We start from the raw sequence: 17,907 nt of genomic DNA on the forward strand, positions 1-17,907 counted from the left end.
CTGGGTGAAAAATTAATTGATGTCCCATTAGCATAACGCGATTTCAACATATTTCAATAAATGAAAATCTACTGTAGTTCCTTATTCAATCGATCTTGTGCAATTTCCAAATTGTATTTTGTCGACCCAAAGCGAATAGAATTTTGAAATATAAACTGTATCAAATCTAAATTCAGCAGATTAATTATAACGCAAATTACCATCGTAGATTTGTTCATATGTTTATTCCATGATCTTGCGATAATTTTCGGTTTTCGATTTGTTTTATCGAAATTCAAACAGCAACCGCTTAAAACTGTTTTGCTTAGGCTTATGTTTTGATTCCTATTTGTCAACTTACGCATTTCATAATTAATGTTTTAAATATACATATAGTGTAAAGGGATTATCTCCCTTTTTTGCACTTGGAAACCGTAATGCGATAAAAATTTACAATTTGCTGCTGAGATACTCAACAAACTAAAAATATACATTCAACATTTACACTGAGACAAATTACATCTAAATTTCTACAAATGCTAAACAATAAATACATTACATTGATATAAACAATAGTTAAACGACCATTCAAAAGCTGGGCAATTGCGGATTGACTGATTCGCTGCTTTGGCCCGTTTCCGCCTCGAATAAAACCTGCTGAATTCTCAGCTTGGCTACCGAACGTGAATATGGATCGGGGATCGAGCGTAGCTGAGAGGCAATGCTTTGGCCGAATATGATCAAATCATCTTCTGTCGCATTGGAGCCACCAAAGCAAATGGCACTGGCACTCGAAGAGGATGATAAATCCGGTTGCTGGGTGGGTGATGGTGCTGGAAACGGCGTCGACTGGCGATGCTGTTGTTGTTGGTTGGGTGTGTAGGGCAAATACCTTAATTTACGCAGCGTTGTCTGTTGCTGCAGTTCCTGCTGCTGTTGCTGATGTTGTTGTTGCTGTGTCTGCTGCTGTTGTTGTTGTTGTTGCTGCTGTTGTTGTTCTTCTTCGAGGAGGCAAATGGAGCTGTCATCCATCGTTCGATTGACCTGTGTTGTATGACTCGCTGTGCTCACTTGCTTGGGACTTCTATACGCTTCATTCTCGGAGCCATCCTCCTCCTCTTCCTCCTGCTGCTGTTGTTGTTGTTGCTGCTGCTGCGACTGTTGCAATTCATCCTCGATGAGCGCAGCTTTGACGTTAAAGAGCAGTTGCTGCTCTGACGCCTCCTTCTTGATGCTGAGCGTTTCATTGTTATCCTTAAGCTATGCAGAAATAATTATTAATTGTCTATATTAATTTTGCATTGTTTTACTTACGCGTTTGCAGTGCGACAACGAAACGGAGCGCAAAAAGGCATCGGCACGCTTAAACCAAAACAGTTTGGGTTCGTAGCTTCGACCCATTTCCTTTTCACGCAGCAATATGCGCAACTCTTTGGTGTAAACGGTGCGTACGCTTTTGATTTTCAATTTGATGTCCAGCACCGTTAACTGCGGTATTTTCAATGTTTTTATTATTGCTTCGTAGGCTTGTTCGCGCACCACACGATTCTTGTACGTGTCCATTACGGAATTGTAGAGACACGGCTGACGGCGGTAGGCATCGAGAAAGTCCGTTATGGGTATTTTGGTGTCATTGAGCCGGGCCATCGTTTCTGGTGGTCGGACAAACAACAGGCACACCAAAAACCACAACAAACACAAATATCTGTATGTATGTAATAAGTTTTGTTGTTTACACCAAGCCTAGCGATGGCACAAACAGCTGCGACAGATTATCGATTACTCAGCGCTATCGTCATCAAAATCTCTGTTGTTTTCAGTGATACCGCCCAAATCAAATATATTACTATGAACTGCAATCAATTTACATATATAAATATAAATGTATTTAGCTGATTTAAATATATTATTATATATTAAATTTAATAACGTGCTTAGCTGTACTAGCACTATCACTATTGTCTAGAGCATGTTCAAATTTCGTCAGTTTGTGTGACCAGGTCTACCATATATTTGAGAACTGCCTCAAATGTTTGTGATTATTTTTTTGCACATCAATTTGTGGTCACACAAGCCGGCATTACAGCAGGCAAGCAGCCGTCGCCACTAACAAATTTTGCCGCGTTTTGTCAAAACAGTGATTGTCATTTGTTAGTGCAAGTAAATTAAGCAAAATGGAAGGTATGCAGCTTAAGTTTTTTTTTCTGTGTGTAGCATAGATTTAAAGCATATGTATTTAAATGTCGCTCCACTCGCAGGTGTAGTCGAGGACATGTGGACGCCTTACAAGCGTTTGTACAACATATTTCAATTGGCCATCACAAATCCGAGCGATGTCACCTCCGATCTGGAGCTGTGCCTCAAAAAGTACAAACAGAACTTTACCAACTTTCTGCGCAATCCGGTAAGTGAAATGCCAATGCAGTTGCCCTAGGCCAACAGCTGTAAACATAACCTCGCTTTGCATCCTTCTCCTGTTGCAGCCAAAGAGCGAGAAGAGTCGCACACATCTGCGCAATGCGCTCACCGAGGGTGTTCTGCTCGCCGGTCAGACACACAAAGTGGAATTGTCACACGAGTTGATCGATGAGGCGATCATCATCTCGGATATGTTTGATTTGGACGAGATCTTTGCCTTGGAGCTGCTCTGCACAGCACAGCGTCAACAGATCCATCATCCAGGCTTGTCACGTGGCCTGGTCGCTGTACTACTTTACTACGATGGTCGCAAGGCAATTTCATGCACGCTGCGCGACATGTTTCAAGCTGTTAGCGGCGTCGCATGGAGCACCGATTTGCCGCGAGAGATTACAGGCTTGATTAACAACTATGCGCAGAATCTGGTCGATGATTCCAACATATTGGGTCGTCTGCTGGAGCTCATCGGTGATATGAATGTGGAGAAGGAGGTAAGTTTGAATTAACGCGGAGGTTTAAGTAATCAACTTAACATTTATTTTTGCCAGATTGGTTTGTTGACCAAGAATCGCGCCTTTGGCTCAAAGAAGCATCAGAACCAAGTGCTCGGCTTGTATGAGGATACGCGCAAAACGATTGCCATGGCCATGTTCAATTGGTCCGCACAGCGTGGTCTGCCCAAAAACATTGCCATACGTTTGCTGCAGTATTTGGCCAATGTGAAATCCACCGATTCCAATGGAAATCTCGATGATGTCACCGTCATTCTGCTGATGACCCTGCTCTACGCTTACGACACTTCGGTGCTGCTGATGACCGACTGTGACAGTCCGTACACAGCACGTTTGCCCATTTTGTGTGACGGCGAATATGCGAAATGCTTCTACGAGGCCATCTACGCACAGAGCAGCTGGCAAACGCCACAGTTGGATGCGATTATTAAGTACAGCTTTGGCTTGACATTGGCTAGTCTGCGTCAGGCGCCAAGTGAGGTGCAAACGAATGTGGGCGCCATTATCAATCGGGATGAGCAGCTAATTGACGAGGCGCTGGTCGGCAATGTCTTTGGCTTTCTCTATCGCAATCTGCTCGAGAAGAACATTTGCTACAGGTGAGATGGAGATGGAATGAATGCATTTAATATTTAACATACTAATATGAATCTCTTGACAGCACCGAGTTCATTTATCGTCGCTTGCACGTGCTCATCACCGACTTCATTGACTTTATGCACGCCAAGGTTTCCGAGCTGCGTGGACGCGCCGATGAAACCGCACGCACCATGGTCAGCTTTCTGAACGAGGGCCTCGAGCCTCCACCACATCTGGATGTGAACTTTGAGCTGCTCATGCTGTGCGTGGCCAAGTTGTATGGCGACAAGCGAGCAGTGATCACACTCTGCAACGAGTATTGGGGACCCACCGATTCGGCCGATCAGCAGACGAACACGTCGCGCGCCATTTCGCTGTTCAAGTTCATACGTCTGGCGAGCGATTTGCTGCCACAGACACTGTTCAAATCGTATCTCAATATGATTGCGGGCCTAACGCGCTCCGAATTTTCGGCACGTTGTGCTTTCAACTTGTTGAAGAACTCACCGAACTTGTCGTCATCGTGTGCCGTCAGTTGGGATCACTTTTTCAATGCGCTTAACAATTACTTCAAGTGAGTTACTTAACTTTCATTTACTATATACATATTTATCAATTCTGACAGAATAGATATTTGACATTAGATTGGGTTAAAAATATAACTTCTTTTTTAGATTAAAATAATTTATTAGAATAGTGAGAAAGTAAATTTAAATGTGAGAAACATAATTTAAGATTAGATCGCCTCCAGGGACAACTTAATACAATAAAGTATTATTTAAAGCATGTATTTAAACCAATGCTTAGCATGGACTCGAAGCAATTGCAAACTGCTTTTAATGCTCAGTTTTCTAAGTTAGAAATTACAACTATTTAAATTGATGCTGTTAATAATACAATTTTAATTTTTAGATTGAAACACTTCATTAATAATAATAATAGGAAAGTTTAAAAATTTGACAAAAGAAAATTGTGCGGAATGTGAGGAACACAATTTAAGATTAGAATCAGCTAGGACACAAGCCTAAGCAAGTATTTTAACCAGTGCTTTTCTGGATATTTCTCCATGCTTTATATACATACATATATCACATTGCATATGCATAATACTTAAAGATATGCGGCTAAGTAATCACGTCTCCTGAAAGCGACTTAATAAAAAGAAAAAATGTATTTACACTAACGTATTTCTAAAGCGATGGAAAAACCTTCGGCTTGGTAAAAAGAGTTGAAAGCATGTATTTGAACCAATGCTTATCATGAATATGAACCAATTCCCAATAAACTTCTTTTAATACTCATTTCTCTAATTCCCAATAAATTCTCCAATTCCCAATAAACTTCTTTTAATACTCATTTCTCTAATTTATTCATTTCTTATTCTTTTAGTAACATGCGTACCGACTTCGATGTGTCACTTTATAATACGAGCGATTCAATTTATCGCGGTCGCTCGATGCCCCGCAACATGACGCCCCGCGAAACGGAGCACATGGTGGCTGTGATGTCGGTGATACAAGCGGTTGCCAATCACGATGAAATCTCACGCATCATGATCTGTGATCAGACCACTTGGCAGACGCCACAAGTGCTGCTCGGTCTGGTGGCATGCACCACGCCCGTGGTGCTCAAGGGCGAGATACTTTTCACCCTCGCTGCACTGAGTAAATCAAAGGAAACGGCACGCACAATTTGGTTTCATTTGGAGGAATCACAGATCATTCCCACGTTGCCGCCGCGTCAAACGCAATATCCCGAATTCAGTTTGGCCGAGGAAATCGATCAGAACGAGAGTCGCATGGAGACGTATAAATTGAGTCGCGGCATTCTGCAATTGCTCTACACACTGATGACCACTCACATGCCGAGCAGCTTGGGCGCTGGACCCCGGCTGCCAGGCTTTGATCCGTATCTGAAGTTTGTCCTCGATTCGATATTGTTGAAATTCTACAATCGTGCGTACAAAGATCCAACCGAGAAATGGGAAGTGGGTGCCAAATGCTTGAAGCTTATGTACTATTTGTTGGCCAGCTATCGGCCGAAGGTTTCCGATTTCATGGAGCAACGCGATGAGCATCCGTATCCCGGCTATCACATCATGCTGCAGCTGCACGTCAAATCGGATATGCTGCGTCTGCTGTTGCGCATCATTGAGGAGGCACGCGAACGTCTCGACGATTATAATCAATTCAATGGCAAGGAACTGCTCGAGGAGTGTGCGCTGTACGCTTTACTGTTGCTCGAGGTGGCGCTGGCCAAGCAGAATGCTTTCTTTGAGGCGCATGCCACTGCCAATTGTTCGATTCTTTTGCCAGGATTGAATCGCATGCTCCTCGATTTGAATCCACGCACTCGTGCCCCAGACTATGTCATCAATATCATTAAATTTGTCACCTACAACAGTTGGTTACCGCGTCACACGCTCGCTGCCATCAAGATTCTAACGGCTGTCACTCTGTTGCCCGATGTCATTACCCAGATCTTGAATATGTATGCGCATGGCAGCAACGAGAAGCTGGAGATACGACAGCGTTTTGTCGAGTGCTTGGAAATGGAAGTGCCGCGCAGTCAACAAACGGATGAAAATAATGTTCTAAGTGTGGCTAATGCCCACGATGAGTTTGGTGGCAACGGGCAGCTGAATGAAACAGATTTGCAAGTCGATCTCATGGCTTTGGAGGAGCGCAAGCCGCAACGCATTGAGCTACAGATTAAGGAGGCAATTGTGCAGCTCTTCGAATTGAATTTGAATCAACCGTTGCCGAATTTCGTCTACTTTCTGCTGGGCATCGATGTGATACGCGATTTTACGGCCAGCGAGAAGCAACAGCTAGGCCTCGACATCAACTGTTCGTGCATCAACTCGCTGGTCCTGCTGCTCGAGCGACATCTAGAGGTGAGTAGTAGCAACAGTATAAATACAAAATTTGTCTATCTGTCTGTCTGCGTGTTTACACGTCCGAAAGTTAGCCGTTAAAAGAGCTAACGACTTGAAATTTGAATTCGGTTTTCGGGATGGGATAAGAAACTAACAAAATTTGTTGGCACAAAAGTGCGTGTTTGTCGTATCTTTTTCATTTGCGACTGCTCGAGCGACATCTAGCGGTGAATGATCAAAACAGCAAATTCAAAACTGGCTGTCTGTCTGTCTGTTATTTTAAGTGTCTGAAACTTAGCTGTCAAACGAGCTAATGACATTACATTTGCATTTGAAGTTGCGATGAAATAAGAAACTAATAATTTATTGGTACTGTGGCAACCCCTTTCAGTTCTCGTGATCAACAAAACTCGATAACTCACGCGAGTATCGATATTACGGGAGTACATCTCTAGGAGACACACTCTCCCCTCAATCAGTTTCGTCAGCTTCGTCCGCAGCCACTGCAGAGTCTTTGCCGCTTTCATCTCCCGATCATCTTTTTAGTTTTAAATATAAGTATATAGTAATCAATAAATATTAGGCAAAGCAAATTGGTGACCCCGACGTGATCACTATATACACACGAGTACTGGTGCTTACAATGGCAAACAACGACGCCCCACAAGACGACGCCGAGGTTTTTCACGATACCGTTACTCACGGTGTTGACGCAGTTATCAACCGTGTAGCTGTGAAAATACCGCCGTTTTGGCCCGAACACCCAGAATTATGGCTATCGCAAATCGAAGCCCAATTCGTTCTGGCGGGAATAACCTCGGACGAAACGAAATTTAACACAATCCTAGCGTCAATCGAAGCACCGGTGTTGGCCCGAATTGCCGACGCCATCGTCAACCAACCACGCACAGGCAAGTACGAAAATTTGAAATCGTGCATCCTGGAACGCTTCTGCGAAAGCGAACAAAAGAAAATCCAGAAGTTAATATCGAAGACCGACCTTGGTGACAAGCGCCCCACGCAACTGCTCAACGAGTTAAACGCACTAGCCGCAAACAAAGTTCAAGAATCTTTTCTGAAAGCTCTGTGGCTGCAGCGCTTACCAACACAAGTGCAAGCGATCTTGCAAGCATCGGACGCCAGCCTAGCAAACTTAGCTAAGTTGGCAGATAAAGTGATGGAAGTCGGTGATTTTCATCAGGTACGCACCATCGACGCCAAGTCGGCGCCAACCAGTAGCGCCGTTTCCGACGATCGTCTAGACCGCATCGAACAACAAATCAACGCGCTCTCCAGAAACCTTTCTCGCAAGAACAGCTTGCGAACGGATCGCAACAGCGTCATGGCTGGAGACATGTGTTGGTACCACAGCAAATTTGGTAACGCCGCCAAGAAATGTCGCCAACCATGCTCTTTGCATCCGAACCAAAAACTAAATCAATCTTCGGATTCGGCGGACAAATTCGAAGAAGACCACAACACAATTGCCCGCCTCGCCATCAACGACAATTTCTCCAAAACACAGTTTCTCATCGATACCGGCGCCGACATTTCAGTGATGCCACCCTGCAAAACGCAAAACTATGCTCACTCCAAAGCTTCTTTTCGCCGCCAATGGCACGAAAATACAAACCTATGGAGAAAAACGCATAACATTGTCACTGGGATTGCGACGAAACTTCGTGTGGACTTTCGTGATAGCTGACGTCAACTGCGCTATCATCGGATCCGACTTTCTTCAACATTTTGACTTACTCGTCGATATGAAACGACGCAAACTCATCGATCGGGCTACGCTGCTGGAATCAAAATGTCACGCGCCCCAACGTAAAATCAACGCGGTTTTATCCTACGACACGAGTAACCAATACGCTACATTGCTTCACGAATATCGCGATCTCGCAACGATCAACTCGAACCGGCTGCCAGCAACATCCGAAGTAACGCACTTCATCTCGACCAACGGGCCGCCTACTCACGCCCGCGCCCGACGACTAGCGCCCGACAAACTCAAAGCTGCACAATCCGAGTTCTCCTACCTCATCGAGAAAGGAATATGCCGTCCCTCAAATAGCAACTGGTCCAGCCCTTTGCACCTGGTAAAGAAAGCAAATGGAGAGTGGCGTCCGTGCGGCGACTACCGAGCACTGAACAACGTAACCGTGCCGGATCGATATCCTATTCCGTACATACTGGATGTAACGAGCATCTTATACGGTAAGAAGATATTTTCGAAAATCGACCTGCAAAAAGCATATCACCAGATTCCTGTCGAACCACAAGATATTCCCAAAACAGCAATTATCACGCCTTTTGGGCTATTCGAATTCTTGTTCATGACGTTCGGTCTGCGCAACGCAGCGCAAACTTTTCAACGTCACATAAACAACGTCATACAAGGCCTCGACTTCGTTTTTGCTTACATCGACGACATTTTGATCGCTTCAGAATCCGAGGCGCAGCACGAGACGCACCTCCGCACAATCCTCGACCGTCTTCGGAAGGCACATCTCACCGTAAACTTTGAGAAGTGCCAATTCGGTAAGACACAACTTACATTCCTGGGACACGACATCAGTCAGCACGGCTTAAAACCATCCGAAGCCAAAGTGGAAGCCATACGGCATTTTAAAAAACCGCTTATCGCTAAAGACCTAAAAAAGTTTCTGGGTATGATTAATTTCTATAGGCCGTTTATCCCACGAGCAGCCGAGAACCAGCACATACTCCAGACGCTGATCCAAGGCAATAAAAAGAACGACAAAACCCCGATACTTTGGTCTACAGAAGCCGACTACGCATTCACCGCCTGCAAGAACGAGCTTGCAAACGCTACGTTGTTGAATTACATGGCACCAAACTCACAATTAACTCTAACCACCGACGCGTCCGACGACGCTATGGGAGCCGTAGTACATCAGGTCATCAACGGGCAGACACAACCACTGGGATTCTTCTCCAGGAAATTCACATCGACGCAAAAGAAGTACAGCACCTACGATAGAGAACTGACTGCCATCTATCAGGCCGTTTTGCACTTCAAGTACGCACTGGAGGGCAGGAATTTCGTTATTTTCACCGACCACAAGCCGCTTATGTACGCCTTCAGTCAAAACAGCGAGAAAGCATCACCTCGACGCGCTCGGCAACTGGATTTTATCAGCCAATTCAGCACCGATATCCGGCACATCTCTGGAGAAGAAAACAACGTGGCTGATCTTCTCTCACGCATCGATGCCATCAAACACATAAACTTCGACGAGATGGCACTGGAACAGGAAAACGATGCGGAACTACAATCGCTACTCAAGTCTGACGCCGAAAACCCATCTCACTAACAAAATTGTCTCTTGCAGGCTCAAACAAACAATTGTACTGCCACGTCGCCAATAACAATACACGTCCGTTTGTGCCCAAATGCTTACGCCAAACCGTGGTTGAGGCCCTACATTCGCTGAGCCATCCGGGAGTTAAGGCAACAAACAAGTTGGTCGGAAAACACTACGTTTGGCCCCGCATGGCGAAGGATGTCGCTAAAATTGTACGCTCTTGTATCCCGTGCCAGAAGGCCAAAATCCAACGTCACACCAAATCGCCACTAGGAGAGTACACCGCCAGCGACACCCGTTTCGAACACATAAATATCGACATAGTCGGCCCGCTGCCTTCATCGAACGGATACCGATACTGCCTCACGTGTATCGATCGATTCTCACGATGGCCCGCAGCAATTCCTTTAGTAGACATCACAGCAAAATCTGTAGCCAACGCACTGATATCGGGCTGGTTCGCTCAGTACGGTATTCCTCTTCACATCACAACCGATCTGGGTCGACAATTCGAGTCTACATTATTCCAAGAGCTTTCCAAAATTTGTGGTTTTAAGCACCTGCGGACGACGGCGTACCACCCACAAGCCAATGGTATGATCGAACGCTGGCACAGAACGTTAAAAGCTGCTTTAAAATGCGTCGATCCAATCAACTGGAGTAGCTCCTGCATCTAATCCTACTCGGCCTACGCACAACAATCAAAGCGACATCGGGCTGAGCCCGGCGGAAATGGTTTATGGCACCACACTACGGGTGCCAGGCGGATTTTGCACCGAGCACACAAAACACACTGAGTCCGAGTTCACCGAGGCTCTTCAAAAACCATGTCTCAACTGCCAACCACTAAGCCAGTGCACCATCATACACCGCAAGAATTTGTCCACCCGACCTAAACCATTGTACCCACGTCTTCGTTCGAGTGGATCGAGTGAAAACCCCGTTGGAAGCAAACTACGAGGGTCCTTTCGAAGTGGTAACAAAACACGACAAATATTTTACACTCAAGGGCCACACAAAGGAAAACAAGGTTTCCATCGATCGACTTAAACCAGCTTACATCTTCAAAGACGTACCGCCTCCAACACAGGAGCAGACGACAGCGCCAACTGCTCAGACACTCGAGAAAGTGTCAAGATCAGGACGACAAATCAGACTCCCAGCAAAGTATCTTTCCCAACTGGAACTCTAGGAGGGGGGTACTGTGGCAACCCCTTTCAGTTCTCGTGATCAACAAAACTCGATAACTCACGCGAGTATCGATATTACGGGAGTACATCTCTAGGAGACACACTCTCCCCCTCAATCAGTTTCGTCAGCTTCGTCCGCAGCCACTGCAGAGTCTTTGCCGCTTTCATCTCCCGATCATCTTTTTAGTTTTAAATATAAGTATATAGTAATCAATAAATATTAGGCAAAGCAAAGTACAATATTTAAACTGTGTCTCTTCTTCATTTGCTTGTGCATCCAATTCGCTGGTGCGCTTACTTGAGCGACATCTAGCGGTGAGTTGAGCGCAACAGCAAATTAAAAATCCTTCTGTCTGTCTGACTGCGCTTTCAAACATCAAAAACTCTGTTGCTATAAGAGCTAATGACTTTAACTTTGCAGTCTGAATTGGTTTTCGACTTAAGTAGCGATTACATAAACTAACAATCTATTGACACAATTTAATACTCGTCTCTGTGGCTCTGGGTAACTATGAAATCCAAATTAATGAGCTGTTTTTCTCCCCTCGTTGCAGCAACAACGCCACTCGGATGCGTATTGCGAGCACACGGCGCACATTGTGGAGCGCATCTATCATTTGTTCCACGGCCTCTGCGTGAATCGTCGCACCTCGGAACCTATTCTCCGCTACTTCCGACTCACCTGCAACGATTTCCTCGTGCGTCACCTGAGCGCTATGCCCTTCCGTCAGCATGGCGAGGATCATGTACTCCATGCGATGAGTCACCTGATGAACTGCGTTTGCATTGAGATTAAGCTGGCTGCTTCGTATGGCCAGACGACACGTTATCAACTCTTGAGCGACATACTCTTGGCAGTCAATTCGGATGGCCAACGCAATGGCGGACACTGTTTGCCCCAGGAGATGGGCAATAATCTGTTGACTCCCCCAAACAGCAGCAACTATTATGGCATGTATGTGCTTCCAACACGTGTCGGTTTGCACAACAGTTCATCGTTGGGTTTGCATGCGAATCGTTTACTCGATTGCCTCACGCTGGACACAACAAGTTTGTCGCAGCCACCGCTGCAATTCTTCGACGAACCGTTGATTGCCAAACTCCTCGTCGACTGCGAGGCTCCCACCTGTGTGGGCCGAGCTGGGATGATCAATGTGCACAAGTTGCACGACATATTGCACGATGAGTTGCGTCATGTGCAGAGCACAATTGCGAGTGGACAGCGCAAGGCGATCATCGATGAGATCACGCTCCTCTTGCAGCATGCCATCCAATTGAATTGTGTCCGCATGCGTCGCTATGCCACGTACAGTTTCATGACTGCCTGGTGTCGATTGGTTCAAATCCTTTTCGGTCTGATGCCCGATTCGTTGTTGCCGTTGAGTGTGCGCAAACAGCATATGATCGACATCATTGAGAAGATCCTCATAAAGGTGGAGCCGACACAGCCGCTGGTCAAGATCTCCATACAAGTCACCGATACGGTGCTCAATTTGTTGGTCAACTTGCGGCATTGCTACTATCAACTGGAGGATCAACGCACTCTCGAGGAGCATGCCAGTGTTGTGTGTCTAAGTGATGGCACCACAGCGAATGCCAACCCCAATTCCAATGGCGGAGATGTCAGCAAAACCAATAGCAACAACAGCAGCAGCAACAGCAATAATAACAACAACAATAACAACATTAATCAGAAGAATGGAAATCAGCAGAGCATCAGCGTTGAATGCAACAGCAGCAATTTGCGTTTCATTCTCAAACGTTTGATCGATTGGATCATGACCAGCGAGGTCAAGTCACAGAAGATGAGCATCAATCTCTATGCATCGCTCATCAATTGTTTGCGCATCGTGAAGCGACTGCGCAGCGACGAACAGATCGAATACAATGAAACGTAAGTTGCTTAAAAGTGTTTAATTATAGAAAGTTAAAAAAGTATTATAGAAGGAAGCATCTATTCTTGATCTGTCCGTCCGTATAAACATCTAGATCGCGGAGATTATAAGAAATACAGATATAATAATGAATAGCAAGGGAATAGTCCTTAAGATTTCTCAACATTTTGTTGCGATTAGGTAACAATTGTAGAAGTAATTTAAGAAATAGTTGTACATGGCAAAAAACGACAGCTGACATTCTGGCATATTTGAAATGTGATAGTATATCGAAATACCGAATGTAGTCTTTGGTATATTTTAAGAATAAAACCGCATTATATCCGTTGGTATATTTTATGAATTGTACCGCACTGATTGGCTTGATGGTATATCGACATACCAAATATATTTTTTGGTATGTTTTAGTATTTAGTATATTTCGAGATTAATACAGCACTTTATCCGTTGGTATATATTTGTAGCCCGTTGTCGGGTTTTAGCTGTGTTGGCTTATGTTCTGGTATATTTTAATCGTGATAGTGTATCAACATACCAAATGGTATATTTTTAGTATATTAATTGGGAATATTTTAAGTAGAATTTCTATTTCTATCAACGGTCTATTTTAAGAATAATGCCGAACTGTTTTCGCTGAAAGTATATAGATATACAAATTTAGCCTTTGGTTTGGGTATTTTAGTATATTTTGTATGTTTTAGTATATTAATTCGGTATACTTTAAGAGTAATACCGCACAGGATATATCACAGTCGAGCACATTCGACGTTCTTTCTTGTTAAAGTTGCTGTACTTAAATTTCGATACTTTTCAGCTTGGCGTCGACACGCTGGGACGTCAACAAGACGTACGGCAATCTGCAGGCAACGCACACCGACGATGTGCAGCAGAAGGAGATGGCAGCGGAGATAATCGGCAGCATTGGCGATAAACTGATCGACACCATTTGCCATGATGCGATCACGGGTCACGATGTGTGCAGCATGCTGGCATTGAGTTCGTTGAATTTGATCTCCGAGCTGCGGGCGATTAGCACATTGAGCGATGTGGTCACCACGCGTGGCTATCTCAATCACATACTCGAGAGTCTGGCCAAATTGGATCATGTGCTGCGCGATCTGTTAAAGCCAACGCCGCACAATATGCGCGCCCAATATGTGTACGAATCGTATATGGCATTCTTGGCGCAAATGTCGCAAACGCATGTGGGCGCTCATCTGGTGCTCAGCTCGAAGGCGTTGGGTGTGCTCTCGAACATGAGCATCTACGATATGCAACCGGATCTGAAGGCCAGCGAGGTGGAGTTGCGTCACCAACAGGATGAATTTGTGCCCGCCATCGATGCCCGATTCCGTGCCATTCTTTTGCCCGCTTTGGCGCTGTGCGACAGCGTTTTGGACTCGCTGGGGGATCGCAACAACTCGGCATCGCTGCAAGTGCTCAACTTTATGATCGCCCACATCGATATGATTGAGAGCATTCTGCGTGCGGCATCGCCGTTCATGAATTTGGGTCACCTGGAGCAGCTGGCGGCGATTACGCATTTGTTTGCACGCACCACAACGCACGATGTGGTCAGCATTCAGATGGATGAGCAGCACAACAACGATGTGGACATGTGCAATCGCTTGAGTCGTTTGCAACAGCTGATGGTTGTCGTCTTCGGACGGTTTACGGTGAATGAGCCAACCATACGTCGGATGCTGCATCCGAATCAAATGGATCTGAGCGAGGAGGAAAAGAGTCAGCATGTGAAATACTTTTTGCAAATTGCATCCAATTTGTCGCTCTATTGCCGCAAGGCGGTCACAAGCGGCGTCAAGGATGGCATGAGCTCACAGTATCTGCTCACTACCATGGTCTCGGATGTCCGACCACTGTAAGTAGCTACAAAATTGTGCTAAAAGCTCGAATTCTTAATCTTTCTCTATTACAGTTCTGGCAGTGGCGACAGCAAAAAGTTGACTGTTATCATGGGCACAATTTTGAATCAGCTCAAAGGCTCGATTGCGTATTATTTGTCACAAAAATCGATTGCAGACAATCTGCTGCAGCAACGTGCTTCGCTGCCGAACATAACATTCGGTCCAATTGGTAAGAAGTGATTTGGAACTATTCTCAACAACTTCATAACTAATATTGTTGTTTCCACAGGCAAGCAAAACTTTTTGGAGCTTAGTCAGCGTCACAATGAGAAGCGCAGCGAGCTGATGATTTCCGTTTTTATAGCCGAGCAGAATTTGTATTTGCTCTGGATACACTTGGACTTTTATTTCCGCAATGCAGTCATCTACTCGCAGGAGAATCGCAATGCCATCAATGAATCCTCGCTGGGTAAGGCAATAAACATATATTTTTTATTTTATATGAATGTTAATCTGAATTGAATAACCATTAGATCCAGAGAACATATCGGTGTTGAACGCTTCACCAGATGAGGTGACGAAACTGAAGCAATTGCTCATCTCGACCTTCAACGAAACATTCTGCACACAATTGCTCGATGCCAGCGAAGAGTATTCAATGAAATGCAAAAACTTTAATGCATCTCTCATGCGTCGCATCAAGGCTCTTGTACAATTTGCGCCACAATCCTAATTTAAACATTTCGTACAATTATTATACTGATTTTTTGTGTTACCCTTAATATTAATAAATTACAATACATTGATCAAATTGCGGAGAGAAATCGTATTTTTCAATCTACTGTCTCGCTCTAAATGATGACGGGGGCTATTTTCTTAAATTCATCTTACATATTTATAATTCCATAATGGATATTTTAATTAATGATGAAAAAATTGCTTTGTCAAGCGAAGCCAGCTTTTATTTCATTCATGTTAATGACCAAGTTTATTGCATTTTGTTGTGCAGTTACTCGATTTAAAAAAGATCGCCGTATTTCACAACACTGTTAACTGACAACACAGTGAACTGACGTTCAGCCATTTTTTCAGGGCTGCACAAATCGGTATATTTCTCTAAAATGAACTTGGAAGAATTACTGAAAAGTACAAAAATCGTTGGCAAATTAGCCATAATTGGGGATTTATTAAGTGTTGGAATATGCAAGTTGGGTTGATAATATTTTTAATACATAATTTATTTTCGCAGTTCATCAATGAAATACTTGCGAACTTACGAAGTAAAGCCTCAGATATATGTAATTCTGAAAAGACATAAAAGTGTACATGAAATACACATAAAATGAAAACGCCAAACATTGCTAGTAATATCACTATGACGAATTGTCCCAATCAAATACTGGCCACCCAGATAATTCAAAATTAACGGAAAATGGCGCACTTTGCGCAGTGATCGATGTCAACGACATGTGAATATTTGTATATCAAATTGAATGTATCGATAGCTATCGCGCATATCGATACTTACTGGCATCCCTGCCAGTGTTGCTTTCTTTTTTGATATCCGGTACACACAATTGGTTCGTTTCGCGATTTTCTCTAGCAATTTTTGACAAAAAAATAATGAAATTGCAAAAATTACGTTGCAAACGTAAACACAAAACAAGTGCCAAATTCGATTGACTATCAACTGAAACAATAAAATGTTGCAGATGTGCATACGCAACGTTGATGTTGCCGAATTATTTTTTTGTTATTTTTGTTATTGTTTGTGTTTGTGTTGCGACAGTGCGCGGCGGCGTAAATGTTGTCGTTTGGCATTCGGCATGAATAAAACTAAAAGTTAGTTTCATTCTTGACTCTTTTCACACACAGTTGCTGTTTGAAGAATAGAAAATGGCCCCCAGAAAGGCTAAAGTGCAAAAGGAGGAAGTGCAGGTGCAGTTGGGCCCTCAGGTTTGCGATGGCGAGAATGTCTTCGGCGTTGCCCACATCTATGCCAGTTTCAATGACACTTTCGTCCATGTCACCGATCTTTCGGGACGCGAAACTATTGCTCGTGTCACCGGCGGCATGAAGGTGAAGGCTGATCGTGATGAGGCTTCCCCCTACGCCGCTATGTTGGCCGCTCAGGTATGTTAATGTACAATGATCTTGTCGTAACAGTTATTAAATTTGCAATCTTATACAGGATGTCGCTGAAAGGTGCAAGGTTCTGGGCATCACCGCTTTGCACATTAAATTGCGTGCAACTGGTGGCAACAAAACAAAGACACCCGGACCCGGTGCTCAATCGGCGCTGCGTGCTCTGGCTCGTTCATCGATGAAGATTGGTCGCATTGAGGATGTCACTCCCATCCCATCCGATTCCACACGCAGGAAGGGCGGTCGCCGTGGTCGTCGTCTGTAAGCAGAAGCGCCTCTCCACAACACAACAACAAACGGCCAAAATCATCGATGCTGTGTCTTTTATTGTTATATGTAAAATGCATGCAGCACACACTGTGCTGTTAGCGATAAAATGATGCGCTAATTACTAAACAAAAAATATATATATTAAAATACATCTGATAATGTAGTAATAAATGATTTAAAAGAGATTGCGAAATTCATCTGGGGCGGTAGAAATATTCGATTATTTGCTTGGGTGCGCTATTTGTGCGGTGTGTGCTTCCGAACATTCCGATAGACTCCTTCGATACATCGATAGGCATATTGTCAAGTCAAGTCTGTAATTTAATACATTAACAGCTGTTCAGCTTAAAGTATTTAATTTAACCACATAATATTTTAAATCATTAAATACTACAGGCTATAAGGAATACGCTTTGATTAAAATATATAAATTTATAATATGCAAAACAGCTGTTCTGATATTAAAATGCTACACTGCTTTAATAATCGATTACCGAAATGCGTTTAAACTCTGCTTCTTCTTGGCGTGCATGCCAACGCATCGTTGTGACTGGCAGTTTTACAAGAACCACATAGCATTGCAGAGATAAAATTCACATATACAGAGACTGTAATTTCCACACACAGCCAGCGCAGCGCAGCAAGCGAGCGAAATCGAGTTGAAATTAAAGACAAAAAAAAAGAAAATTGTTAGTCGGTGTGGACTGCCATCTGTCAATTGCAATCACAAATAAAATGGCAATAACGCGTTAATATTAAATCGTGCTAAAAAACCCTACTGATATTTGTAATTGGCAAGTTCATTGCACGAATAATATATTTGGTTGTACATTTGTGTGCGTGCGTG

General features: G+C 44.0%; 3 protein-coding genes across 3 annotated transcripts; 2 read left to right on the forward strand and 1 right to left on the reverse strand.

The window, feature by feature from the left end:
* Positions 1-193: 193 nt before the first annotated feature.
* Positions 194-1,816, reverse strand: LOC133847189 (probable serine/threonine-protein kinase yakA). Its single transcript, XM_062282053.1, has 2 exons — positions 1,294-1,816; positions 194-1,239 (listed from the first exon to the last, which is right to left on the reverse strand). Exons 1-2 carry the CDS (start codon positions 1,624-1,626, stop codon positions 568-570), a joined length of 1,005 nt encoding a protein of 334 aa, XP_062138037.1. The 5' UTR covers positions 1,627-1,816; the 3' UTR covers positions 194-567.
* A 188-nt stretch (positions 1,817-2,004) lies between these two features.
* On the forward strand, positions 2,005-15,465 carry LOC133847188 (nuclear pore complex protein Nup205). The gene is made up of 11 exons (XM_062282052.1): positions 2,005-2,160; positions 2,238-2,383; positions 2,463-2,888; positions 2,946-3,508; positions 3,571-4,062; positions 4,878-6,384; positions 11,440-12,779; positions 13,595-14,659; positions 14,717-14,874; positions 14,935-15,114; positions 15,179-15,465. The coding sequence occupies exons 1-11, from the start codon at positions 2,154-2,156 to the stop codon at positions 15,376-15,378; spliced, it is 6,084 nt and encodes a 2,027-aa protein (XP_062138036.1). The 5' UTR covers positions 2,005-2,153; the 3' UTR covers positions 15,379-15,465.
* A 702-nt stretch (positions 15,466-16,167) lies between these two features.
* On the forward strand, positions 16,168-17,211 carry LOC133848532 (small ribosomal subunit protein uS11A-like). The gene is made up of 3 exons (XM_062284150.1): positions 16,168-16,225; positions 16,521-16,778; positions 16,837-17,211. The coding sequence occupies exons 2-3, from the start codon at positions 16,542-16,544 to the stop codon at positions 17,053-17,055; spliced, it is 456 nt and encodes a 151-aa protein (XP_062140134.1). The 5' UTR covers positions 16,168-16,225; positions 16,521-16,541; the 3' UTR covers positions 17,056-17,211.
* Positions 17,212-17,907: the final 696 nt, after the last annotated feature.

Source organism: Drosophila sulfurigaster, chromosome X, assembly GCF_023558435.1.
Source record: "Drosophila sulfurigaster albostrigata strain 15112-1811.04 chromosome X, ASM2355843v2, whole genome shotgun sequence".
NCBI lineage: Eukaryota > Metazoa > Arthropoda > Insecta > Diptera > Drosophilidae > Drosophila > Drosophila sulfurigaster.